This window comes from Monosiga brevicollis, genomic scaffold (genome assembly GCF_000002865.3).
Source record: "Monosiga brevicollis MX1 MONBRscaffold_3 genomic scaffold, whole genome shotgun sequence".
NCBI classification, from domain to species: domain Eukaryota; class Choanoflagellata; order Craspedida; family Salpingoecidae; genus Monosiga; species Monosiga brevicollis.
In genome coordinates this window covers 950,988-977,608 of record NW_001865040.1, presented here as the reverse complement: position 1 = coordinate 977,608, position 26,621 = coordinate 950,988, and the positions used below count along the sequence as shown (strand labels likewise).

Sequence of the window (26,621 nt, the reverse complement as noted above, 5' to 3'; positions counted from 1 at the left end):
TCATGTGTGTGTGTAAAGGCGTGTGAGGGTGTGTGCAAGTGTGTGCGTGCCGACTTGTGCTCGAGTGCGGAATCTGGCCGCTCCATCTCAGACCAAGCAGGATGGCCACCACCGGCTTGAGCCATGGCAGTGGCAGTTTGTCCAACTATCACTCCTACCGTCTCTGGGTGCATGACACGGATGGCAACGAGCACGCGCCTGATGTCATGTGCACCTTTCAGCCCTCCACGATTTACATCCTGTTCGTTCCATGCCCCCACGCAAAGCTGCCAGCGGTGTGCGACTGGTCGGTCTTGGCCCGCTGACATGCTCTTGGCCGCCGACACCCATCTGCAAACAATCTTAGGGAGATTTGGTGGATCTGCACCAACCCTCATCGCAACTGGATTGCCATATCGTTGTTAAGGTGAACAAACTCGAGCACGCCCGGTGTTTGTGATGTTCACCTTATCCTCATGGCTTGAGACCGCCTCTTGTCCGTGTCTGCACATAGATTCCCACGCAAAAGGAGCAGCTCAGCCTGGCATCGGGGGGACAGATCAGTCTGCATGGCAGCATCGCTTCTGTACGGATCGACACTGTGTGCGTTGGGCAGCTGTACTCGACTGTCGCCGTATCCATCACCCGCCTGTCCTCTTGCCTTGTGCGCGTGTTTCTCTGGCTAGCTCTTCAAGCTGGACAATTTGCGTGAGGTTCATGTTGTTAAGGTCGCGCCCGAAGCCGTGGCTCTTGACGTCGTCGAAATTACCTTTCGGGGTTAGTCTAGGTCTTGCACCCGGACTGGCAATCTGTTGCCTCGAACGCTTGCAGCAATCTGCTCACAACGACTGTTACCTCACTAGGCCAATACATCGGGCGAAACGACATGTTTCGTCTCACCTCCAGCCTCAAACAACAGTGCCTCTACGTTGGGCGATCTGTGCAAGTGGGCGGCATTCGTTGCCAGATCAGCCAGCTGTGGCTCAAGAGCAACGGCAAGGAGGTAGTCTCGCCAACGCCACTGCACTTATCCATCGCTGCTGGAGATCCTCATGATCGTCTCCTTCCGCCACCCCCGCCACCCCCATTCATCACATATCTATTGGGATCGGCACCCTCCCTACAGGTCGCGAGCGGCTACGCCACGGCCAGCACCAAAGTGGTGTATCGATCCAGTGCATGCCAAATTCACATGCTCATTCAAATGTCAGCCGGTCAGTTGCCTCGAGCTTCTCGGCCCCAGTTGCTCCTCATGTTCTTGCACGCTCATGTTCTTCTCGCACACAATCATGGGCGATTGACATCGGATGGCTTTGCGACAATGAACGGGTGGATTTTGCTACTGCGCCTGCCACTGTTCCGTCCTATCCATATCCTTGCCTATCGTTACACGCAGAAATGCAAGAATTCGATTGGAGTGGGGATCAGTACATTGAACGCACCTTTCGCTTTTTATCCGACCTCTTTGGGCAATGGCGCGACCATAAAACTGCGCATCAACTCTCAGTGACCCTCTTTGCGCGCATTCTCTACGACGAAACGGATGTGGATGCCTTCCCGCCGCACATCCAACGTACGTGCCAGTCAGCTGCTCCACAGGACACTCCATTCTCTATCTGCGACCCTCGCTCCTGCACCGGCTCGAGCACAGGCCAACAGGCGGCAGCTCGTGCGCGCTTTCTGGTAGTCTACCTATCCTCGCGACTTACACTCACGAGCTTCATCGTGTGCGATTGCAGAGCGCTTGCAACGTACATGCACCGGGCGATTATGCCAAGACTTATACCAGGTGATTCTGCAGAACGAAGTCGGCGTCGATCTTCTTCTGCAACTCACGACCATTCGAGGTTACCTCAACAATTTTCTTGACAAGATCGAACTACTCGAGTGCGTACATCGATCTCACAAAGTCACGGTGGCTATCACCTGTCGGTTCTTGTGCAAAGCTTTGGCTCGCGACTTATTCTCAGCGCCTATCCTTGCCTCTGCTGCCGCTATCCTCGGGTCATGTCACCCTTCACAGAACTTCAATGCCACGCGGCCACTTGAGCCGCGCCTTGCATGGTAACGTGCTTGAGGCTGTCAATCTCTCTCTCAACGTGTTTGATCGACATCACCTGGATCGCGTCTTTCAACGCACTGGACTCGGCGTTCTCATCATCTCCCCAGGCGGCGGGCTGTTCGAGGTGCGCTCCACTTGCAAATCGCTGCAATGGCAGGTGCAACACGTTCTTTGTCTTGGCACTTTCTCCATATCCTAGACGTGATGTGTGTGGACTTTTTTTTTCTTTTTCTCCCCTCCCCCGTGTGGCTCGGTGCTCCACCCCCCATGACATTGCAATGTCAATGATGGGCGGACGCTGCTTTTCATCACACCCATCTTTGCCACTCCTTAGTCGTCACCCGAGCTGCTCAAGCTATCCCAGCAGCGTATTTGCGACAACGGCATTGGTTGTGACCTCGTGTGCCTGGCTGAGCGACGCGCCCACGATGCTGTCATCTTCCGCTGGCAAGCCCGGGACGATACCGCAGAGCATCGGTCACCCCACGCCTCCACCCGCCTGACCCCCATGGTCAGCAGTAGCAGCTTACCCGGCTGGACTGGCAGTGATACGGGCGAGAGCGTCTTTTCACCCCTTGTCGATCGTCGACGCCACGGAGGTGACCACCCTTACTTTTATGCGCGCCCAACCTGGATCCACACCTTCTTGTACGACCAAGACTTTATTCTTCGTGAGGCCCTCACTCCACAATGGCAAGAGGAACCACATGTGCCGGCGCGCTTCATGGAGACGTCGGCCGTCTTCAGCGCCGAAGAAGGTCAACGCTGGCGTATTGCGCCCGCACCGCGCCATGAAACCACTCCAGAAACTCTTGCAGAAATGGAAGAGCACGATCGCCTCATCTGGCTCACTGCCGAGGATGCCATGTCGTCAACCCGTGAGAACCAAGTCAACGATGGGACTCAAGCCTTACGTGCACTGAACGACGGGCGTAGTGTGAGCATTGGTCGGGACAACAGTCTTGTGCGGGAAATGGCACAGCGCGTACGTTTACTACCCTTGTCTTCCTGCTTCGGCTCATGTGTTAAGTATCATACCTGACTCGTGTCTTTCAACCTGGCAGGCTTCTCGCCATGCAAGCAAAGGATCCTTTGTTCCTTCTCAGGCAACCCTTCAAGCTGCCAATTCCCCACTAGTCCGTGACGCACCTACCACGGCATTGGGTGCTGCCACTGCGGACAAACTCGCTTCCACATCGAGTAAGCTTGTGTACATAGCCTCTTCTCCATATGGCGCTGCCTTTTGCGTGAATCTTTGCGCGAGTGTTGCTAGTCATCCTCACAGTCGATCGTTTGCACAAAGGCGATACAGTCAAAGATGCAGCCTCACCGCCTACCAGCGAAAAGTCTGTGCGTGATCTCATCACCGACCCCGCAGCGACCATGGCCTTGGAAATCCCGCCGCCCGAGCAAGCGTTGGTGACTCGCGCTCCGAACTTGAGGGGCACAACGGGTGAGGCCAACATGAAATCAGCACACAAGTGGCAGCTGTTGCCTTGGCTAGCTATTGCCAGGACTCGTGGTCTTCTTATAGTAGATTGTCACCCGCCACGGGCCTCACTGATTGCCGGATCTGCAGTTCCACCCTCGTACACAGTAGGGGCATCGCTGAGTGAATCGCCCATTGACCCAAGCTTGCTTCACAACGCCGGCGTGCGTCGCATGGCACGCGCATGGCGCCGCTATGCCGTCAAGGACAACTTGTTGGTGCGTGTGTGTGTGTGTGTGCAAGTATACGGCCATGTTGTTTCATGACACTCTCGACTCAACCCCCTACTGTTTCTTGTGAATCCATTACTTATTCGTAGTTGTCGGAACAGGAGCGCCGGGCCTGCGATCGGTTGAGTGGACACCCCTTGGTCAATCCATACCTTTTGCGTGATGCATACAACGAGTTTGTGGGTGGCAATCACAACTGGAAACACGTGTTTCCCCCCGCCTACTTGAACTCGAGCACGCCTTTTGGTGAGGGCAGCAGCCTCCATGCTATTCGGTTTCAGTGATGAGCCTTCACCCACCTGCGTTGTTCCTGGGTTGCAGTCGCTGATGGGGTTGATGCATAGTGCGAATACTAACCCCGCGTGATTGTGCAGGCCCACCATGGAAGAGCATTTGCCGACCAGCCTGCCTGCCGCTCACCACGGACCAACTGCCAAGTGAAGGTAAGCCGCGCTTCCGATCTTTGTACCACTATTGGAATAGCGAAGCATTTGAATTTGCACCTGCATGTTGCTCACCCCAAGCTTCTCTGTCGGCATGTGCGATGTGTGGCGATGGTAGTCGAGCTGACGGAAACGCATCGCGTTGTGAGCCACTACAAACTCAACGCTGTCAGTCATTGGGATGGCCGGCCAGGACCAGCCGGTAAGCCCGACCTCCCCTCTGCTCTGATTGCTGGGGTGTCTGGATAGGCGATTCCGTAGAGTGGGCATTCATTCGACTTGATACGAGTGTTGCTGGACTCACCCATCAACGCTTTCATTGACAGGCAATGCCACCATGATGCGGCAGCTGTTTGTGCTCCTCCAAGCGCAGCGTATGGCACAAGGATTTCAGCTTTGTGTGTCGCGGAGCCGACGAGGTGGACGAGGGGGTGTGTTGGAGGAATCATCTGATCGATCGCAAACCGATTCGCGGTCTGCAGCCATGGCTCGCGCGTCTGCGCCGACGAACAATCGTGTCAAGTCAAGCAACTCCAACGTTCTACCCGATGTCTTGTACATGCCCCTGAATGCCGTGGCCAGCGTCGACAGCCCTGAGTCCGACTTGGACGTTGCTCATTGGATGTCTTTTGGGAGCCACTTTCACAAGCTCGAATACAAGCAACACGAGAATGCCGTGTTTGTGGACATTTATCGGTTCGAGCTCTGCGTGTTTTCACCTCATTGGGGGCTGCAAGCCTGGTTCGCCTACCACCGCTGCCTGACTGCCTCGTGGTGTGCGCAACCTTGCAAATAGTCCCTTGGATCACTTACACCCACGGCCGTTGTCCTATTCCTACGGTCTCATCCCGTATCGACGCTCCGACGTATGTGTACCATTATTGCCCATTCTGCTTTTTTTTTTTTTTAATTTTTTTAATTTTTTTATTTTTTTATTTTTTTATTTTTTTTACTTATACTTCTCTGCGATACTGGCCTGCGGGAAACAAGCTTACTTCTGTGTGTAACCAATCCACAGGCCATTGCTATGGAAACCAAGTTTAGCCCCTCGGCATTGGATGGGTACAACTGGTGCGTGGCTGTTGCCAAAGCTTGGGGGTTATTTATCCACCCCTTGCGTTGTACCGTATCATGATACAATCATTCGACCTACTGCCTGTGTCATAGGAATGCCGCGGATAATCTCGTGTCGAATCGTGAGGTGGCGACGGAGCCATTGTCTTCCAATGAAATTGACTCGCTTCGCTTTTGGCGCGTGCGCTTTGGCGTTGTGCCAGCCCATCGTTTCATGACAGTGGCCGAGGCCGTGAGCAACTTTGGCCGTTTTCTTGAGGATGTGCATCGCGTTCTCAAGCCCTATCGGGTCGGTCTCTACCTCTGCTTTGTCGTTGCCCTCTGTGTGTATGTGTGTGTGTGTGTGTGTGTGTGTGTATGTGCATGCATGCGGCAAGAAGTACACGTGTGTAGTGCTTTTGTTTCATCAAACCTCACGCAGTGGTTTTGTCCTGCCTGCGCAGCCAGGCAAATCCGGTAGCTTGGAGGCGGTGCCGCTGCAATTTGGGCCCCTAACGTCGGACAGTTCGGCTGAGCCCGTGCAAGTAGGGGCTTTTGCAGTAACATCCATGGTGGAGCCCACAGACGAGCGCTGCCTGAGCGACCTGCAGCCAAGCCAAGTTGCTGCTGCCTCTGATAAGTAAGCCATGCCCTTGGTGTTGTCACGACCGAGTGCATGGCATCCCGTGCGCTGACCGGCGGTTGGCGGGTGCAGACATGTTCTCGCACAAGTAACTTGGCTCAACGTGGATCCCAAGGGCATCAGCGGTCGTGATGAATGGGCTGGTCTTTACGCGGATACGTAAGTGCTCTTGTGCTTGTGGTGAGGATGCCTGATGATTTGGTGTAATTAGTGGGCACAGCTTACCGAAAGATTGCAACTCTTCAGCACATTCCACCCCCATCGTGTGTTTCACTTTGAATGCCAGTGGCTTGTCGCCACGGCCTGCGTGATTCAAGATATCTTTGCGCGCATCATCAAACGTGCTGTAAGGCTTTTTTTTAGCTCCCCGTTCACTGCCACTTCTTCTCGGCACAACATGTGGACACATTGAGTGCCCTCGGATCTCGTTCTAGCTCCGAACAGTTTTGCTTTGCAGCACTCATCACCTTGGTCTGCCTGGGCGTGTTGTTCAATACACGATCGGTACATCTCAGGAGGCGCGGAGTATGCTCTGTGTTCAAATGCCCATTGCCCAATTGGCAGCTTCCCGGAGTTTGTCAGACCCACTGCGTGCCCCGCTCGTCCTCCCTTTAGCCGTGTCCATGGACACGCCAGAGCGGTTCGTGGCCCCAAGAAACGATCTGCCCCGGCCGACAATGGTAACCGTGTGCTGGCCCGAGGGCACAGCTTGTGTGAACAGCGCCTGAAGGATTTTGGTTTGTGCTCTGTAGGCAACGTGTTGTGCTCGAAGCCCTGGAGGATGCCTTTGACCTGATCCTGGATGTGCGACATGACGAGGTGGTGCGTGGGTGTGGGATGCGTTATTCCCTGTGGCTCGTTCGTGCTGCATTGTCGCTTACATAAAGCCATCATGTTCTATGATGCCTCTCCTTGGCGCAGCAACTGGCGGAGCTGGACGTGGGGCCGCGTCAGCGACCTGCGGTCTTGGCACGCCAATATTTGCACCGGTCTGGCAGCTGCTTTATCCAATGGCTACCCGAGCAAAACTCGGTCGCTTTCGTCAGCAATCACCTCAGTGGTGGTGAGTGCTGTTTCGTCCCTCCTACGCCTGCCAAGCAGAGCTCGTTACGCCCTGGCTGTAGTGTTTCTTTTGTTGTCGTTCTTGTCACACGCGCGGCGAGCTGACGTTGCGCTGCCTCCGTTCATAGCTTCAACGACGGCCAAGCTGCGCATCACGGGACGCCACGCAGCGGCCTGGCATGCCTGGGCCGAGCATCTTGCAACCATCAGCTCGGAAGTGCCAGTCATCGCGCGCTTAGTGCAGCTCTCCCGGTATGACTCGCACCTTTGCTGCTATTGTGGCGTTGATGAGGCGTTGTAGGCACGGGATCATCTCACCGTCGACTCGGGGGCGCTCATTTGCATCAAAGGGATCCTGGGGCCATTGAGGCTTTGCTGCAGGCACACACGTCGGGCGCCGACGGCTGGTTGCACATTATGAGGTGGTGGGCTACCTTGGACGTGGGTTCAGGTGCCTTGTACCACCAAGGACTACACGTGCCCATTTCTGAGAAGCGTCGGGTGCAAGCGGCCCATGAAGCGGTCTGCCGACTACTGCAAGACTCTTCTTGATTGGACATTCACGCATTGTGTGCACGAAAAGACTTTGAAAGCTTTGTGTCAGTGTCGTGACGACCCAGAAACCCAAATGAGCAAATCGAGACGGGACATTAGTCGAAGACAAGAGTCAATTGCGGGAGCAGCTGGTAAAAAGCCCAAGCACAGAAACAATGAACAAAGAAGTTAAGCTTCGCCAACGCGCAGCCCGCATGACGGGAGCTTCACAACATTGAGAGCCCGAACGACAAAGCCGTAACGCAAGCGGCTGAACCGGAAGCCCATGCTCATTGACACGTCATCGGTTCGTGCTTTCAAAGCAGAAAAGAAAGAGAAAAGAAAAGGGAAAAGAATATTCCGACCATACAAAGTCACCTAGCTCGTTTTGAGAGCGTCACGCACGGGCGTAGAAACAAGACAAAGATAGCCATATGCTTCAAGCGCTAGCGGACGCCATGAAAAAGCGAGAAAAACATAAACAAAAGAACACCCAAGCATTCGCCAAAGTTGAAAAAAACGCATTGATGTGTGTCCATATTACGCTCTTCATTTTTTGTGTACCAAGCCACGACTGAGACAGCAGCGACCCCAATCTTCGATGCAGGCGAAAAAAGATGGGATGCGACTGTTCAGCGCACGCACAAAGTGCACAGGCTTAAGCGCACTGGTTTTTGTCGGTGTCGTAGCACTGGCCAGTGGGGCAGCAGGGGTTGTAGCAAGAGGCATGGCAGTCACCCTTGCTGGCCTTGGTGTTAAGGATGAGAGCAACAATGAGACCGTAGAGACCAAGGACCTCAGCGAAAATGAGAATCAGAATCATGCCGACGAAGAGCTGTTGGTCGAGAAGGGGCAAAGAAAGACGACGAAGGCAATGAATGAGCGTCATCGCGTGCCAAGGAAGGGAGGCAGCGTCCAAAGCATCAAAAGAGCGAGAGTCCAACAAAGTATAACGAGGGGAGCAAAAAAACAAACCTTGGGTTGCTGAGCGGTACCACGGACACCAGAGTCACCAACAATACCAATGGCGAAACCAGCGGCAAGACCGGAGATACCGACGGCGAGACCGGCACCAAGGTGGATGAAGCCGCTAGAGAAAGTTGATACGGAGCACAAGAACAAAAGCAAGTGACCACGTGAGTTGTGAAAAAAAAAAAAAAAAAAAAAAAAAAAAAAAAAGGGACCATTCGTTTTTCCTAACAAGTGGTTGATCACATACTTGAACAGAGGGTAGTCAGTGCCAATGTTGTTGGCAATGAGGACGGACACGACGAGACCGTAAATGGCAATGATACCAGCCATGACGACGGGAATGATGCTCTTCATGATAAGCTCGGGGCGCATGACGGACATGGCAGCGATACCGGTGCCCGACTTGGCGGTACCGTAAGCAGCACCAAGAGCTGTAACAAGTTGTACAGAATAATAAGCAATGAGGATGTTCCGTCACACAACTTTGACCCGACTCCAGGCTGCCGACAATCATGATCCCATGGAAGCGTGACACACGACAGACACAAGAGCGACAAAGTGGCAAAAGCCAGCCAGGGCGAGTGCCAAGTTCGCTCGCGTCTAACATCCCCTGAGGAGCGTCAAAATCTCCTCGACCCTGTTCGGACCACCACTTCCTGGTGCCAAGGTATTCATCCCCAGACATGCCCGAGAGTGGTATACACCACCAGAACAGAACAGAACAGGCAAGCTCGGGACGAGCGAGTTTTATCTTGTATTGCGGTAAACGAGCAGCTGTACGTACCGCTGAAGACCATGGCGGCGGAGGCACCCATGACGCCGAAGAACGACGAGTAGATGGGGCACATCAGACCCTCAGGGGTCGTGTCGAAGATGTTCATGGTCGAGGCATCGCAATAGGTAGCCGACATGGTGCTGGTCTGTGTGTTTGACAAAGTGTCGAACCGGAAGAAAGGGCAATAGAAGCTGCGAGTCGAACAAAAAATGCAAGTTGACTTTATCAGTTGGCGGCGCGAGCTACAACCACACTTGGAAAAATAACAAAACCAGCAGCAGTCCACCACGCCTTCACCCCAACCAGGAGGAGGGAAAGAATATGGCGGCGTGGCGGGCTCATAACGACAGAGACAGGACACGAAGGACAACAACCACTCGAGGGGAGCCGGCGAGAGAGCGAGAGAGCGAGAGAGCGAGAGAGCGAGAGAGCGAGAGGGATGACGGTACCGGCTGGAGGAAGGGAATGCCGCTTTGGACCGTATCGCTCTCAACTCGTGGTGGTGGAGAGAGAGGAGAGAGGGTGATAGTGATACACTGGTACCGCGGGTGTACGCTGTAGTGGTTAGTGTGTGTGTGTGTGAAGGATTTTGGAGAGGGGACTACAAAAGGTGTGGTGGTGGTGGTGGTGGTGTGTTGGGGGTCAAGGTCACGCCTGCCTGGCTTAAGCTCTTGGGCGAGTGGAAAATTATGGGTCTGGAAAAAAACCCCATTGGAGGAAGGAAGGGGATCGTCACTGTTGCTGTTGCTGTTGAAGCAAATTTGGAGGTGCAATAAAACAAAAGGGGCTGAAGACGTACACACGTAACGTGCTGTGCCCATGTGGACGCCATGGAGGCTTTTCCGCCTGATGATGACAATATGACGCCCAAAAAGCATGACGCTGTTACACTGAATTTAATTCAAAGTGTGCTATACCGTTACAGTATACCCGACGTTTCAAGGCCCCAGCTGTTCGTGTTGTGTGCGGCTTCAAAGCCAATTCTATAAATAGCGTATTTATGAAAACTTGATTGTTTTTCTGCCCATTCCCTGCCCCCCCTTGATGTCAGCTTTTTTTTTTTTTTTTTTTTTTTTTTTCTGCGCGATACGCAAAAGGGTGCTTGATTCCAATCATAGGTCAGATCGCGAACCAGCGAACAACGCTGCACCCACACAACGCACACGACGCTCGACTCAAGCAATAGCGGGCACCCTCATCTCCTCTAGCCCCTTTGATACCATCTTGAACTTGGTCCCGTTCCGCCACCATGCCACACGAGGCTGAGCACCAGGATTCCGAAGCCATGAAGCTTCTCAAGCAGCGGCTCGGTGGGCTGGAGACGGAGGAAGGCCGGACCAAGGTGAGGCCAGAGCCCTGCCTGCTGAAACGCCTCACCAATCACCATGGTGGGTGAGCTTCTCTACCCCTCTTCCTCGTTGCAAAGGCTCACGCGCGTTCTTTCAGGGCCTCGAATTCAAGCCCCAGCCCACGGATTGCTTCGTGGTGACCACCCCCAAAGCCGGTATGGCAGGCGGTCGTCCTCCCTCAGTCACTCTCAAGGACCACCTGGATTGCTGTCGTCGCGATTTCAATCTGATCCTTCGCCTTGGTTGGAAACCCACCGTGGCATAGGAACGACATGGATGCAGCAGATCTGCCATCAACTGCGCACGGGCGGCTCGATGGACTTTGATGAGATTAGTGAGGTGGTGCCCTGGATCGAGCTGGCCCACGACCTGGATCACCCCCTTGACGCTCCCCAGGTGGCGGCGCCGCGCGTCTACAAAACACATTGCTGGTACGACCACTGTCCCAAGGGTGGTAAATACATCGTTGTGGTGCGTCATCCCGAGGACGTGGCGCTCTCTTTTTTCAACTTTTTCCAGGGCTGGTATTTCGAGCCCGGCGAGATCGATATCACCACCTTCTTGCGTGAATTCTGGCTGAAGCGCGGCGAGCCGGCGTCTCGAATGCAAAACGCCAGCTACCACCACCATCTCACCAGCTGGTACCACCACCGCCTGGACGACAATGTTTTGTGGGTGTTTTTCGAGGACATGAAAGAGCATCTTGAGGAGACCGTGCGCCGGGTGGACCGATTTCTGGGCCTTCACTCCCCCGACGACGTCATTCAGACCGCCGTTGAGCATTCCTCCTTTGCTTTTATGAAGACTCACGAATCGCAGTTTGATGAGCACATTACCAAACGTAAGCGAAACCCAGCCTGCGGTTTGCCTGTTGAGGCAGGACTCGGCGGCGGTAAGGTGAATCAGGGCCAAGTAGGGGCTGCCAAGGCTGCCATCCCCTCGGATGTTCTGTCCGATATTCGCGACAAGTGGGCCAAAGTCGTTACGCCCGTCACGGGCCATGCCGATTATGCCACTTTTCGCGCTGGTATGCGCGAGGAACTAGTCGCAGCCGGCCGTTGGTAGCTAGACCTGAGCGCATCGCAATTTTATTCAACCTCTGTGTGTGTGTGTGTGTGTGTGTGTGTGTGTGTGTGTGTGTGTGTGTGTGTGTGTGTGTGTGTGTGTGTGTGTGTGTGTGTGTGTGTGTGTGTGTGTGTGTGTGTGAGTGAGTGATTCCTTTTGCTTTTGATCTTTCGCACACCTCCATATAAGTCATCGGGCAGCACGGGTGAATTTATCAACGACACATAACGACACATGGAGAACAATAGGTCGGTTATCCTGGAACCGGGAAACCATACAAGACAAGGGATCCGTGAGACACTGTACTGGTCATTTGGGATCTGAGATGGACTAGTCGAGAAAGAGCATGAACAGCAGTAAGAAGAAGAAGAAGAAGAAGAAGATAAAAAATCAAACGAAAGAAAAAGCAAACAAACAAACCAGTCCAAGCGTCAACACACAAACACATGTCAGAGAATCAACTTGCACAAAACGAGACAGAAAAGAGGCTGGTTGTCGTGACGCCGGCCCTCCGACAAACGTGAGGGAAAGCTGCGGCGCCTTGTCAAAAGTCGTCGCCATCCAAAACTAGGGTGGCTGCCAGGGCATCCAGGTCCAGGTCCTCAAAATCATCATCCATTGCGCCATTGGACGATTGTTGATGAGCGCTGGGTGAACCGCCCACCTGCCACGAAGCATCTCGAAGGGATTTGGGTACACCCATGGTCTTGAGTTGTGAGTATGCATCGGTTTTTGGTGCCACGGCAGCCGATGACTGCCCAGACCGCAGCTCATCCACCGTGGCGTACTCGGCCATGATGGCGACGGGCGCCGATGTACTACCCGCTGGAGTTGCGCGGTGAGTCGCCGGTTGTACCGGCTGGCGCGACGGCTGCTGGGGGGAGCTCGAGGCCGAGCTCGGCTGAGATAGGGGAGCAGGCTGTGGCGCCGTGGTAGGTGACGCTGAATGTGTGGTGATGGTGGGTTTGCGCGTACGGTTAATTTGCGGCGGCTTCGTCTCGGTGGCTGCCGGGAGGCGCGGCGCCGGGCTTGCCGTGGGATTGGGCTGATGCCGAAGAGATCGCGTGGCTTCGTAAGCCTTGCGTGCGCTCACCACGTCAATAACCTCATATTCGTCTGCCTGAAGAACAGCTTGCGTGGTCTGAGCCTTGGGGTCTTTGAATTCAATCTCCTCGTATTCATGCTTGGGCCCGGACCAAGGCATTTCCATTTCGTCGTATGCGTTGCGTTTGGGCTTGCCTGGAGCAAGCACGGGTGCAGGCGCGGGTGGCGCCACTTGAAGTTTGACGGTGAACCCTGGTACCACTTGTTGCGCTAGATAGTCGAGGAGCTCATCCATGGTCTGAAAGAAGGATTTAACATCCATGATGTAAAAGCCACGGCTGGTGGCCCACACCATGTTGTGCCCCATCTGCGTCGCCTGTGGCTGACCATACACGAAGGTGATGACATATCTGATCCCAACACAGTCAAAGAAAAAAGGTGCAAGGTAAGTCGATTGGGCGCCGTGAGTGCTCACCGCGACTCGTCGTTGCTCAACAGCAAGTGACACAAGTCCAGAGGGGGGCGGGGCAACAGCTCAGCGGGTGGATGACTGACTTACCGGCCTTGCTGCTTGGTGGTATCGCGCACCACGAAATCACCAACGACTGTACCACGCGAGGCCAGCAGCTGTTCAGCTTGCTGTCGTGAAATGTTGCCCTTGTAGTGCCGATCCATGGTGATCGGGGCCGGTGATTGCGAAGAGCAAAGGTCAGAATACCCTGGTTTGTGGGCAGGTCCTGCTTTGGAGTGAAGTCCAGCACACGCTATCGCCAGCACGATGTTGTTGAAGCATGCACCAAAAAAAGAGCGGCTTCAATCAGAAGGAAGCAAAGGGGTGTACAGCGCTGAAGGCAGTGACGAAGGCCGGCACGAGCACAGCCCTCACCCTGCCCAACCGGCGCCGTTTTGTACCAGCTCCCTGCAGGGGCTTTGTTTCCAAAACAAAGTCAATCACAATTGATCCAAACTCGACAGAAGCGTGGAACCTTGCGTCGCCCTGGCCGTCAGCTCTGACTCCTCTCCACCTCCCACCTCCTTGTTGCCTCGGCACCAATCGATTGATCTCAACGACGTCCGCGCTGCCTTTCGAGTCAATCACACGAGCAAACTGTGTGTGTGTGTGTGTGTGTGTGTGTGTGTGTGTGTGTGTGTGTGTGTGTGTGTGTGTGTGTGTGTGTGTGTGTGTGTGTGTGTTTTTCTGTGGAATGAACGAATAAGCTGACAATACTGTCAGATGAAATTGTCAGCTTATCACGCACATTTGGGAGTGTGTGTGTTTGTGTGTTGGTCGCACACGTGTGTGTGTGTCTCTCTCTCTGATTCGCTCCCTCTGCCTTTTTTTTGCGCACGCAGGTCGATCAGTATCTGCGGTGATCTTGGTGGTTGCCGTTCTTCTTCTCCTCCTCCTCCTCCTCCTCCTCCTTCTTCTTCTCCTTTCGCGAGCTCGGCTGCACGAGTGCGAGCCAAGGGCCCGGCGAAAAGTGATTGGCGATACAGGTGCCAACAGGTTGCCTTTCTTGCCCGTTCGCGTCGCTCGACAGGCACGCTCTCGCTTCCTTCCAAAGAGCCTGATTACACAGGTTCTTGCACGTTGAGTAACTTGCCAACCAGAGCTTGCTTCTTCTCCGCCAGCATGCCCAAGCCTTCCACGACACCCAAAGCACGCGCTGGCAAGCGCACCGGCGCCAAGCGTGCCATGACCAAGCTGCAAGAGGCCGCCGGCGTGACCAACACCACCGAGAAGCCCGTCGCCGAAGAACCTAAGGACTTGGCACTTGACACCAAGACTGAGCAGATTATGCTGCGCAAGATTTCGTCCGCCAAGCGGGTTAGTTTCTTCGAGATCAAACAGCTTAACGTTGCATATGGGCCCCCAAAACTTTTTTTTTTGAGCGTTGATCTGTCTCGACAAGGCGAAAATCACATCGCTCACCTGCTTGGCATTGACGCCCGTGCTTTTCTCATTCACATGTTATTGTCTGTGACTTTGCCTCAGAACACGCGAGTCAAGGCTTCCGTCAAGCCCGAGGCTGAAAAGCGCGGCGTCGTGTACATCGGCCACATTCCATTTGGTTTTTACGAGCAACAGATGCGCAGCTACTTTGCCCAGTTTGGCTCTGTAACTCGTGTGCGCGTTTCTCGTTCACCCAAGGTCTGCTTCTTCGTCTCTCTGGCTTCAATGAGCAAGCAGGCCGCCCACGATCCTTCTCACACAGCCCAGGTCCGCAATTCACTCAACACCCACCCTGCCCTGCTTCCCCATGCCGACGCCAGACCGGCCGCCCTCGTGGCTATGCCTTTGTGGAGTTTCTCGAGCCTGAAGTCGCTGAAATTGTCGCTGAAACGATGAACAACTACCTGCTGTTCGACCGTCTCCTTGTTTGTACGTCGTCATCCTCCTTCTGCTCAAAGCTCGAGCCCATTCGTTTGCTGTTTGGAATGGCTGCACTCACGACCACTTTTAACAATCCTTGTTCAGGCACCGTCGTTCCACCGGAAAAGGTGCCACCCAAACTTTTCAAGCAGACACGTCGCATGAACACGCGTCGCATGGATGCTCGAAAGCGCAATGCTGTACGCTTCGAAGTGCACACCTCCTTTGTTCATAAACGTCAAGCCTTGCTCATTCCATTTGATTTGTTCATCAGACGCGCACGGAAGAAGGCCGCCAAGCCCGCCAGAGTCGCTTGCGCGCAGCCATGCATAAGCGAAACCAGGAGCTGGCCGAGGCTGGTTTTGACTACAGTTTTGAGCTCGTGCGTCCACTTATCGTGATTCTAGTCGTACCTGAGTCGCCTTTTCTTTTCAGTGACAACTTGTGCTCATCCGTGCCTCAACCTTATTGCCTCCATCATGGCAGCCTACCAAGCGCAGTAAGTCGGTCGATGGATCAGAAACCACGGCTTCTCCTGCCAAGGCCAAGGCCACCACTCCCTCCAAGGGTGCGACCTCGACGACTGCGTCTAATGCAGCCACGCCCAAGTCAACACGCAAGAATCAAGCCAAGGCCCCCGCTTCCGAATCAAAGGCCAAACCTGCCAAGGCACAAGCCTCCAAGACTGGCCCTGCTCGGCCTTCGACTGCCCCAGCTGGTGGGCGCGGCCGCCCGAGCAAGAAAACTGGTCCTACCAAGAAGCGCAACTAAGTTTTTTCTTCTGCTCCCGCCCTGATGATGGCAGTCATCGTCGGTATGAAAACCCTTTTTTTTTGTGCCATGACCCATGTTTGTGAATGGGTTGACAGAAGTGCAGGCAGGATCGACTTGTGTTTTCTTTGTGTTGTCCGTCCCAGGCACCTGGTCCGTCTGGGTGCCTCTGTTTTGAGGGCACAGTTCGTACGCCCCTGCTCCAAATTTATCTTTTGAAGGTTTTTGCTTGACATCTTCCAATCAGGCAAGACAAAACCATGACTGTTTGTGTGTTGAAACCAGGGCGCGTGTTTGGCTGAGGGCATCGGTTCAAATCACCCAACTGCTTTGTCGTTGAAGATATCAAAAAGGCGAAAAAATATTACAACGACAACGACAACGACAACTACGACGACGACAACAACAAAAACAACAACAGCTACAGCAATAACAACAACGGAAGCTCCTAAGCTTCCTCTAAGGGAAAGATGCAGCTGCTCGCATGCTACGCATGATACCATGTGCAGCGGCCATGTATGAATGGCTAGGTGCGTTGGTAAAATTATTATTCAGCTGCTTTCTGCTGGGCGGTAAAGTAGTGTTCGGCAGGAAGATCCCGCAACTTGCGTGCCGCCTGATTTGAACCCCAGCAGTCGAGCGTTACAGGCCGGCCACGGCAGCATGTAAGCAAATCGGTTCGAATCGAGACTTACCTGCTCGGCAGTGAGATCACGTTGTGCTTCAGCGTGCAGCTCATAACCCACCTACGATCGAGAATACAAGGTATCAATCCCAGAGCCAACCGGGCGCATCCTCTGTGCGTATGTAGACTGACAGCGCATCCCATTCACCCGGGTGTTTTTCCATGATGCTCACCATAAATTTCTTGACCGAAGCCGAGCGCAAAAGAGGGGGATAGTAGATGGCATGCAGCTGCCAGTGCTGGCAATCTTCATCCTTGGTGTCGCCTGTTGTCAAAGCAAGGAACAGATGTGACTCAGAACGTGTCATGTGACCAAGGTAAAGGGGCCGGGCAGGGTGATTGACGTTGCGCTAGGAAACATTGATGTTTGCACAACAAGATGTCGGGATCTCACCAGTTGGTGCACCGTGCCAGCCCATGGAATAGGGGAAAGATGTTTGGAAGAGGTTGTCGTACTTGATTGTCAGGCGCTTTGTGATATCGGCGCAGGCTAAGCAGTGGGTGCGAGAAGCCTGTTAGCGCAAGCGATGACGCAATCACGGCCATGACAGCCACACAGACACAGACACACAGACACACAGACACACAGACACAGACAGACAGACAGACAGACAGACAGACAGACAGACAGACAGACAGACAGACAGACAGACAGACAGACAGACACACACACACGAATCTGCGGGCATACCGTCGCGCTCCTCTGGCGTGAGGTCTTGCAGTCTGGTTACCATCACAATGGTGTTGGCACAGGCATGAGGTCAAAAAAAATATGAGAGATGAAATTTGGCAAACCCCCGCTCCATCGTGGTAGCATGTCTCAACCGAAACGCCATACCGAAGAACGTGACGCTTGGGCAGCACAAGCGTCTCATATGGCCACAACGCCCTGACAATCGATCGCGCAAAAGAGAGTGTCAGAGCACCCCACATGGGATCGAATGAGGGCGGCATGTTTTAGGATCCACGACGTTGTGTACAACGTACCACCAAGGCACAACGGCACACCAATGCTCGTTTTCAACCACAATGCGCTCCTGGTGAACAGGATGCCGTTAGGCACGTCGAATGACGCTCAGAATTTGTCACAGTAGTACAGGGGCGATGAGATGCAAAGGTGCAAGGGAGCATACCTTGGCCTCGAGCTCCAGCTTGATGTAATCCATCAACATGGGTGAGCCGTGCTTTTTGAACCAAGCCAGCTGAGCTTGATCCTTGCGCGCAGCCGTATTGGGCAGATGTCCCGTGGCCCAAATCTGCAGGCCGCATGATAAGTGAAGCGAGAGAGACACGTGGAGTGCCTGTGTGGGCTTGATGGTAGGCAACGCCAATAAAAACCAACCTGGCAGTGTGGGTGCGGGTTGGAGCAACCCATGGCTTGCCCCTTGTTCTCAAAAAGCTGTGGATCGGCGTTGGAAGGTGCATTGAGGGGGACGGTCATGACGCCTTCGAAGTCATGTACGAGAGGCAGTACTCGGAAGAGTGCACGGATAGGCTACCAACCTGAACCCACTTGAAGCGCGAACCGAGATCGATCATCTGCTCTGCCCAAGTGTCGATGACCTTGCGAATCTCCGCCACGGTCATGAGGGGCAGCGTCACGTTGCTGTCTGGATGAAAGCACATGACTCGGCTATAGGAGACAATTCAAACCATGGTCGCGGTTAGTTGTACTAAGTGCGGTTGAAATGGGCGGGCAGCCACCATGGGAAGATTATGGAAATTTGCAATGGAGAGCTGCATACCAGCAGCCGCGCACGCCAGCAAGCTGCATGAGCTCGTTGCGCTTGCATTGCTCCTCGGCTATAATTGGGTGGATAAGCGATGCAGTTATCACCGGGTTAAGTCTTAAAGTTTGAACGGGACAGTTATTTTGTGCTTGCAACAGGGGAAACGAGGCCCAAGGCGCAGGGGTCATCAGTCAAATGACGAGCATACTTGGTTGGGGAAGCGAGTCGGTCAGGCTAGGAAAGTCGTTGTCAAACACGTAAGTGCACTCATACATGGGGTTGTGCTATCGGAGGTGCATCGCAGCGGGAGGAGCAAGGGGTGAAAGGCACTTTGCGCGGGCAAAAAACTGGTGTGGCTCAAATGTAAACTAATCTCTCGCTGCAGCGAGGCCAGGGCATTCTCTGATGGCTTGGGCAGGGGGACGCACCAATCCACCCGGGCGAGGCCCACCGGGAGCCAGGGGGTTGGTGGGATCATGCTTGGGGATGCTGGCAAAGTCAAAAGGGTCTTCAATCGCGCCTTTCCACGGTCGCTTCATGCGATGCGGAGAGACCAGGACCCTGGGCAAGGGGTTGGATTGAGGAATCGGCAGAAGCACATCAGTCCACATGCCCTACTTTCTTATCAAAGCAAGGACGGATTCAGGCGCACAAAGAAAACAGACCATTCATCCAGGAGCGGGTTGAAGCGACGATGGGAATGATCATCGGGGTCAAAGGCAATTTTTGCCTGCTTCTGTTCGGGCTGGAACCCTCAAAAGGTAGAACGAGATTTGTTCGTGAGGTCAGCCTGGGAAGCCCTTGTGTAGCTGAGCTTGGGCTCAACAACGATTGCAGGCAGCCAACGAATCAAACAGGGCAAGAAGCGCGCCCACCTCGCTCATTCTGCTGGGATCAGACCGTGGGGATGCTCAATGGGAATGGGCCTACGTCAAGGTGCCTTGGGTAGCCGAGGGACGTGGGATGAGGGCTATCGGTGCTCATGCACCGTCCAATCATGCGCTGATCTCTCGCGTGTCGATATGACGAGAACAAAAACGACCTCGGTAGCAACAGGACACACCGATCCGCGTGTGTTCTAATCCTGACTTCGAGCCCTTGAACCCCACTGCCCGACGCGCTACCTCACACACCAGAAACGATGCGATGGACCACTGAAATGAAAATGGAAGAAAGTGCCACTGGCTCACGGAGTTGTTGTTGCTGTTTTCTTGATCCGATGGCGATGAGCCGAGAAGCTGCTCTATTCGTTTTGAGTGGTTGACATGCGAGATCCCGCTGCCATTCTTGTGAAATCCTTGTGCCTGTGCCAGCCCCGGCTGTGCTTGTTTACCCCCCCTTGCCTACCTACCATCACTGCTCCGGCATCCCCAGCCCGCCGTGGCTGCCCTTTTTCTTCACACAACACCGAATACCCCTCCATTTTCAACAATTTAACTTTAAGTATACAAATATTTGTCTCCTTAAAATTTCGCGCTCTTGAGTGAGTGTGTGTGTGTGTGTGTGTGTGTGTGTGTGTGTGTGTGTGTGTGTGTGTGTGTGTGTCTTGCGCGCGCTGGAACAGTTTCCAATTTTGAGGATCGTGCACGAGTATCGCGCTTCAAGTGGCCGTTCGCCCTTGACGTGGATGTTACAAGGGTGGCTGTGGCCTGTACAGCTTTTAGACAGGCAACACTGGTTGGTCGTGTAGATCTTGGCGCCGTGAAGCTCGCAAGTACGCACGCATGCCTTGGTCAGCACACATACACGGGACAAACCCAAAGAAAATAGCAGCGTTGGCGGTCTTCTTGGACTGCCAACGTTCCGTTTGCCGCACGCCGGTGTCCGGGGCAATTGGGTTCAGGCACCGTTCGCTCTTGTCAGCTTGGCCAAGGGTGTACGGCATGACAATTGCAGCACTTGCTAATCTGTGATGACATACCACGGCTCTTCTCAAGGGTTCCGTGTACCAGTCTGTCTCTCATCCATCGCTGTCCCCTGTCCCACGATAGAGCGCCCGTTGACTCGGCAGACAAAGACCCTCGATTGCGGTGGAAAGGAGACCAAGGCATTATTTGTCTTTGCCTGTCGGTCTTGGCTGCATCATCTTTCGCGATGGATGATTCCCCACTGCCCAACGCAACAGTGCCGTCAGAAATCTCACAGGACGAGGCTGCCGCCCCCACCATGGATGTGCCTCTGACTGACGCCCCGCTCGACAGCGATAAAGAAGACCAGCCCAACCTAGCTGCTGGCATTGCTCTGGAAGAGCCGATGCCGCCCCTGCGCCAGCTTCATGAAGCTGAAGCTGAAGCCGAAGCTGACCATCACACAGGCAGCGCCTTGTCTCCCGTTGGTGCGTACGACGGATGCCTGTTGGTCCATGATTTCCTAGTCCACTGTATGAATTCTTTCTTCGTCTATGGCCGATGTCTACACCCTGACGCTCCATTCAATCTTGCTGTGCTGGCATCAGGTCCGGCGTCGCCCCTACCGCCCACCGCCTTTGCATCAGACGAGGCTGGCTTGGCTCTCGAGCCGGCAGCACCAGCTTCATCCCTACCAGGGTCACGACAACCACTCACAAATCCCATCTCAAGTGATGTGGCTGATCTACCAAGCAAGCCGCCTCAACCTTTGGTGGACAAATTCAATACATTTCTGAACTGGACGGGTGAACAGTTTCTCATGGCCGAGCAACGCGTGCGACAGCGTATTTCTGGCATTCCCACAGAAGAACTGGATCAGGTTTGTCCGGTTTGCTGCTATTGCTGCTATTGCTGCTATTGCTGCTATTGCTGCTATTGCTGCTATTGCTGCTATTGCTGTTATTGCTGCTGCTGCTGCTGCTGCTGCTGTTTTTGTGATCACCACCCACCGCTTTTAGCCTCAGGTTCCGTTTGTACCACAATACCTTGTCTAACGGCCTTATGCCCATACCAAATCACCTGCATTTTCCCAGGAGGTGGATGAGAAGATGAAAGAGGTTCAAGGGGTGCAGCAGTCACTGACCGAGGTCGTGCGCATCTGTACCCTTCTCTTGCAACAGTATCAATCAGTGAGCAAACTTGAGCAACAACTTAGCCTGCACTTTGGTAAGTTGTTGCTGCCGTTGACATGTTGGTCGCGGTGCGCTGGCCGTCTGCTTCCTCGTGCAATGGACTGTGCGCTGATAACAGTCTGACCACTCGATCAATCTCGAATCACATCTTACAGGTCAGATGGCAGTGCGTTCCGTATCCCTCTTGGATGAACTTGAGGATTCATCCACCGCCTTCAAGCGCCAGTATTATCGCAGCGCCTACTTGTCTGGCTGCCTGCGTCATTTCCTGCAAGGCATGAACACCTTGGTGGAGACGGTCATCCAGGATACCATGGATAGCTACTATGAATATGACAGAGCACGCGTCGTGCATCACGCCTGTGCCCGTCAACTACAGCGCCACAACGGTGCTCGGCATGGTGCAACAGAACAGGTGAGGACTGTGCTATTTCGAGGCGGTCACGGAAAGTGAACGGCATGAAAATGTGCTTTATCACTTGAGCTTTAACATCTCCCCTGGCTCTTGCTTAACCCCCTTTGTCTCCTTCACGCGATCCCATCTCAAATCCGAATGTGTACCCTAGCGGTTGAGTGAGCGTGCGGCTGAAATGCAGCACAAGCGCGCTACTTTCTTGGCCAAATTTGAAATGCTTCAGATTCACCAGGTTTGGGCCGCGAGCAAGCATGTGGTGGTGTGACCTTGGACTTGTGTTGACCATATCTCGCAGAAACTGAATACCACGTCTGCTGTAGGTCAAGACACTGCAAAAGCAGCTTATCCTTTTAACTGAAGCTGTCAAGCTCGCCAACTCTGGGGACGAGGCCAAACTCGTCGAGCTGGTTCAAAGTGCACGCGCCGTATGTGTCTTGGTGTCGTCTCATTCGTTGCCCTGTCTCCTTCCTGGGCGCGCTGCGTCACACACTAATCGGGTCAAATTCTGCTGGTCTTATTCTGCCTGTCTTTATCAATGCAGATGCCAAGCAGCGAAGGCCGTGCCACGTCAGATGTGTTCTCATCGCTTATGGACGGCGTGCACCAACTGGTGTCGCGCGCCACAGGAGATTCTAGCTGATATGTTTCATCGATTTGAGCTCGGGTTGTTGGTCAAGCCGCCCCACCTGCCCTTGATTGTAGCAAACGGCTTCTTTTGTTGTGCTTGTCCTTCTTGTCATGGCCCGTCGGCTCTGAGAGACTGTCCTGTGTGCGTGTGCGTATGCGCCTGTGTTTCTGCGCCTGTCGAACGGGCCCCACGGCATGCTTTTGTATTGTCCGCATACCTGTCCTTGCCTCATATTAAGACGTCCTTTCCTTTTTCTCTCTCAGTATTAATTAAATTATCACTTGCTGCATTCACCTCCCGTTCAAGTCCAAGCAGACGTGTGGCGCGCCAGCGGCCTTGTGTGTGTCCATCACTCAACCAATTTCTTTGCTTGCTTTCCCTTTGCCAAAACCCAAAAATGCTGACAATTCCTTTACTTTATGAGACGTTAAGTCCCTAACAACAACAACAACAAGAACAACAACAAGAAGAAGCTGAGCACGCTGACGGCAGCCACCGCCGCCGCTGCCGCTGTTGTAGTGACTTTCAAGCCTCAGGGCGCTGCTGGGGCTGAGTGTACGCTCCTATTCTGCTGGCGGACTACTTGGCCTTTTTCCTACTGGGTGTCGATGTTGAGAAATTTTTCAGTCAACATCAAGGCCTGATGGATCCCTTGCCGCCCACGACCCTGGACATGGGGGCCATGTCAAGGTCAATGCTTCCGAGTTGCTTGCCAAACGCCATCACAGCCAGCCATTCCAAGTTGGATGCTATACCTCACCATGCGATTGTGTCACTGCCCATGTTCCCGGCCTCCTTCAGATCACTACCCACGTCACGGGGCACAATGCGCAAATTCAATTCCTCCAGCACCTTACCCAGTCTGCGCCGCGGCAACACCTCACGCATCAGGCGGCACCATCGTTCAAAGTCGCTCGAATTGCCTGCCTGGGAGCCAGCCACCTCTTTGCATAGTGCCTCACCCAATGGGCCAATTGTCAACAGCAATGGCTGTCGATGTGCCTCCTGCATCGCGATCGCCCGTCAGAATAAGGCCCGCGAGCACCAGCATCAGCTCCTGGTGAGCACTTCGGGCTCGTCCCAATTACCCCCGTATTTGATTTGCACCACCCTTCGCTGCGCATTTTACCCTCACCTTGCACGGCCCAGGCCTCAATCGATGAGCCCCCGTTCCGCGTAGGCGAGCGCGTTTTGCTAACCGAGGACCGCACAGGCGTGGTGAAGTGGATTGGGCGTCTTCGAAGTGATTATACCGGCTCGCCCGTGCACGTCGGCGTGCACCTCGACGAGGCAATTGGCACTCATGACGGCATTATCAGGGGCAAGCGCTACTTTCGCTGCCCCCACAACCACGGCGTGTTTGTACAACTCAAAGACGTCCTTCTAGCGAAGAACCGATTTGCTTTCAACTACAGGTAAGGGGCTGAATGTGGCAGAAACAACCAACCTTTACGGGGTTTGAGATCCATTCCTTTTCTCTTTAGTCGTCAATGTGCGGGATTGTGAGGCCGCTATTGCGTTTTGTACTCTGATGCTCCGTCTCTTGCTCAGAATCATCAATCGGGAAGGCCTAGCCCAAGTCGGCACGCTGCACGTGAGCGAATCCCCATCCCCCACCAAGGACATTTCCCCATTTGCTTCTCCTCCACGTCAAGCTTCAGCACGGCGCAAAGAACGACAAGAAAGCCATCTTCTTCCGAGCCACCCCTCCACACTCTCGCTGCTCAGTCTGGCGGGTGAAGATGCCGATCACATTCGTATTGCATCATCGCGTGCGCTCAGCGGCGCATCTGTCAAGCGCATGTCTTCGTCTGCCCGCGTCAATGCGTCACGCTCTACGCGAGGAGGCGCGCGTCCTCCCAGCTTGTTTGCATTTGCCGAGGAGAAAAGCAGTATCCGCGCTTCCCACCCTCCATCAGCAGCGTCGGCACAGCGCCTGCAAACCACCAAGAAGCTCCTTGATGCCTATCGAAGGGGCCAAGAACTCTTGGCAGAAGATCCAGAAATTCTCACGCGCCTCCCAACCAGCCGTCCTCACGAGTTGTGGACAAATTCCTCGCTGGCGTCAGCAAAGCCTTCCCTTCACACCCCAGCCCACTCACAGTTCGCGTCAAAACCGTCCTCGGCTCACTCACGGTCCAGGTCGAAGCCATCCTCGGGTCCAAGTCCTGCCAACATACCCGGCGCCCTGGTTCAAACACCTGTCGATTACACGCCGCACGCCTCGGCACTGGCCTCACGGCAGCACAGCACAGCAGCAGACGATACTGGTGCCACTTTTTTTGAAGCATCAGGCGTCAGCGAGCCACGCTGCGCGGAGCCGCCTGCTCCGGTCCCGGACCAAGCAATTGCTGGTGAGTTGCATCCTGCTTGACAAAAACAGGGGCGTATGACAGGGCCATCGCTTTACTCACCACCTCATTGTGGGTTTCCTTGTGCGCTAACTTCCCCTGTTGGCAACGAAAACGCCTCTTCGTCCACAGCGGTGCCAGGGCAGGAGCCGAGTCTCGAAAACCAGCGTCGAACGTCTGCCATAAAGATTCAGGCTGCCTATCGCGGTCATCAAGCGCGCAAGGAAGCCTCTCGACGACGTGCAGCGCGACGCGCATCACAGATTGAGCCAGTTTGGCCAGATGACCCTGCGCTGTCTTTGTTGGAGGCCAATGCCACCAAGATTCAGGCGGCGTTTCGTGGCTATCGAGCACGCAAACATCTCTCCAGAAATTACGACGAAAATGCAGCACCTCTCTCTTCGGTGCTGGCCAGCCCCGCCAAGGCAGATGCTGCTTCAACCGAGGAGCTGGATAACGTTCTGCGGCAAGCCGGCGCTCATGCCAATGCAGCCGATGCCATCTTTGACCGTTTGATCCAGGAAACGTTTTTACAGGCCGACCTGGATGGCGATGGGTAAGGAGATCTCGATGTTTCCACATGCTGTGCTGCATGCCGATTCGTTTCCAAGTGGTGGTGCGAGCAGCTTGTTTTCATCTGCGCTGGGCAAATTGACTGACCGTATAGGTCGCTGGACGCGATGGAGTTTGCCTCACTTATGGCTTCGCCAGCTCTCAACTTGGTCTTGGACGACGAGCAAGCTGCTCAGGTTATGCAGGCCGTTGACCTGGACGATAATGGCCGATTGGAATGGGCTGAGTTTGTGCCCTTGATGCGCCCTCTATTGACGCGCATATTTGCCGATAAAGGTCAGTCTGACTCAAGACGTCCATGCAGCTCAAAGCAGCCCCGAAAGCAGCCCCGAAAGCAGCCCCGCTTGCGTGGCCCTTGCTACTCTTACTTGGTCCTCTTTGGCGCTGCCTGCTTTGCTTCGCTTTGCCTTGCCAATACCTCCGCCTTTCAGCGCCTTCGGAATCATGGGTTGAAATCTACTCACGCGAGCGCGGGGACGTGATCTATTTGGAGCGGGCGACGGGCCGGGTGGAAGTCCAGTTGCCGCCCAGCGCCACGCTTTACTACCCGTCCATTTACCAACGGCCGCGCGACGATTTTGAGCGGCTTGCCCTCACTACTTTCTTGGCTGCTGATCGCCTGGGCCGTGGTTACCTCCTGCCTGAAGAGTTTGTTGGTATCCTTCGAGCCCCTGAGCTGGGCCTCGGTCTATCTCGCGAAGAGGTGCGTGCTGTCGACCCGAAACTGAAGCAGGACCTTTTGGTTGCCTTGCTCACAAGGCATAATATGATAATTTTATCTGCCATGCAGGAACAATACTATTACGATGCAAGTGGTATCGCTGATAGCGGCTACCTCGACTACACCGTGTTTGCCTGGCTCTTGAAGCAAGTTTGTGCACGTGTCTATCTGAGTCACGCGCCACCCGGGCCGGAATGGGTGCATGTCATTTCAGATGATTTTGGTGTCAAATATTATCATCGCGTGAGCGGCGAATCGCGCGACGACGCACCCAAGCACTACGCCACGCTCCATAGCTTGTAATTGGCGAGGGTTCTATCAAGCTCTGCTACCATAAATAATTATACGAACGTTATCTTCTTGCTTCATGTGATCACATGCATGTTAATTTATCCACCTATGCACTGACTTTCACATGACCATGGACTATCAAATTTTGATGGATTGATGCTTCGTTTTGAAGATTCCTTGAATAAAGCGTGAAGGGAAACAAACAAAAAACGTTCGTGACGCCAAGCGCTGCAGGAATGAGAAGTTTCAGATGCTAAATTATTGGTGCTTGGGCCATTTGAGGATTGAGAACACCCCTGTGGCTGTGCCACCAAGACAAGTTGGTTGGTTAAAGGTACATCA

The 26,621-nt window shown here is 54.1% G+C and overlaps 8 protein-coding genes across 8 annotated transcripts; 5 read left to right on the top strand and 3 right to left on the bottom strand.

Moving 5' to 3' along the window:
* Positions 1-101: 101 nt before the first annotated feature.
* On the top strand, positions 102-7,821 carry MONBRDRAFT_31201 (uncharacterized protein; the record flags this gene model as incomplete). Its single annotated transcript, XM_001743311.1, has 24 exons — positions 102-275; positions 494-565; positions 666-756; positions 843-982; positions 1,106-1,193; positions 1,487-1,552; positions 1,758-1,866; positions 2,003-2,165; positions 2,376-3,026; positions 3,106-3,241; positions 3,621-3,748; positions 3,850-4,006; positions 4,135-4,203; positions 4,322-4,405; positions 4,530-4,899; positions 5,000-5,069; positions 5,222-5,274; positions 5,371-5,632; positions 5,721-5,896; positions 5,972-6,058; positions 6,652-6,721; positions 6,821-6,888; positions 7,090-7,213; positions 7,413-7,821. The coding sequence occupies 24 exons, from the start codon at positions 102-104 to the stop codon at positions 7,686-7,688; spliced, it is 3,684 nt and encodes a 1,227-aa protein (XP_001743363.1). The 3' UTR covers positions 7,689-7,821.
* A 332-nt stretch (positions 7,822-8,153) lies between these two features.
* Positions 8,154-9,315, bottom strand: MONBRDRAFT_14391 (uncharacterized protein; the record flags this gene model as incomplete). Its single annotated transcript, XM_001742990.1, has 4 exons — positions 8,154-8,330; positions 8,471-8,585; positions 8,715-8,898; positions 9,252-9,315. The coding sequence occupies 4 exons, from the start codon at positions 9,313-9,315 to the stop codon at positions 8,154-8,156; spliced, it is 540 nt and encodes a 179-aa protein (XP_001743042.1).
* A 1,176-nt stretch (positions 9,316-10,491) lies between these two features.
* On the top strand, positions 10,492-11,656 carry MONBRDRAFT_22879 (uncharacterized protein; the record flags this gene model as incomplete). The annotated part of the gene is made up of 3 exons (XM_001743310.1): positions 10,492-10,584; positions 10,689-10,746; positions 10,857-11,656. 3 exons carry the CDS (start codon positions 10,492-10,494, stop codon positions 11,654-11,656), a joined length of 951 nt encoding a protein of 316 aa, XP_001743362.1.
* Positions 11,657-12,200: 544 nt separating this feature from the next.
* Positions 12,201-13,375, bottom strand: MONBRDRAFT_5748 (uncharacterized protein; the record flags this gene model as incomplete). Its single annotated transcript, XM_001742989.1, has 2 exons — positions 12,201-13,110; positions 13,260-13,375. 2 exons carry the CDS (start codon positions 13,373-13,375, stop codon positions 12,201-12,203), a joined length of 1,026 nt encoding a protein of 341 aa, XP_001743041.1.
* A 1,357-nt stretch (positions 13,376-14,732) lies between these two features.
* On the top strand, positions 14,733-15,085 carry MONBRDRAFT_3397 (uncharacterized protein; the record flags this gene model as incomplete). The annotated part of the gene is made up of 2 exons (XM_001743309.1): positions 14,733-14,852; positions 14,975-15,085. Coding segments are annotated over 2 exons (231 nt in total), but the record flags the coding sequence as incomplete, so codon positions are not given.
* Positions 15,086-16,392: 1,307 nt separating this feature from the next.
* MONBRDRAFT_14373 (uncharacterized protein) lies at positions 16,393-18,978 on the bottom strand (the record flags this gene model as incomplete). Its single annotated transcript, XM_001742988.1, has 14 exons — positions 16,393-16,461; positions 16,541-16,591; positions 16,704-16,777; positions 16,907-17,020; positions 17,222-17,253; positions 17,369-17,419; positions 17,518-17,567; positions 17,664-17,786; positions 17,873-17,929; positions 18,034-18,163; positions 18,276-18,316; positions 18,461-18,544; positions 18,689-18,821; positions 18,926-18,978. Coding segments are annotated over 14 exons (1,062 nt in total), but the record flags the coding sequence as incomplete, so codon positions are not given.
* Positions 18,979-20,354: 1,376 nt separating this feature from the next.
* MONBRDRAFT_5745 (uncharacterized protein) lies at positions 20,355-22,355 on the top strand (the record flags this gene model as incomplete). Its single annotated transcript, XM_001743308.1, has 4 exons — positions 20,355-20,987; positions 21,202-21,334; positions 21,456-21,715; positions 22,257-22,355. The coding sequence occupies 4 exons, from the start codon at positions 20,355-20,357 to the stop codon at positions 22,353-22,355; spliced, it is 1,125 nt and encodes a 374-aa protein (XP_001743360.1).
* A 419-nt stretch (positions 22,356-22,774) lies between these two features.
* MONBRDRAFT_35873 (uncharacterized protein) lies at positions 22,775-26,391 on the top strand. The gene is made up of 8 exons (XM_001743307.1): positions 22,775-23,033; positions 23,145-23,403; positions 23,493-23,758; positions 23,895-24,697; positions 24,827-25,250; positions 25,362-25,543; positions 25,699-25,970; positions 26,058-26,391. The coding sequence occupies exons 1-8, from the start codon at positions 22,987-22,989 to the stop codon at positions 26,289-26,291; spliced, it is 2,487 nt and encodes an 828-aa protein (XP_001743359.1). The 5' UTR covers positions 22,775-22,986; the 3' UTR covers positions 26,292-26,391.
* Positions 26,392-26,621: the final 230 nt, after the last annotated feature.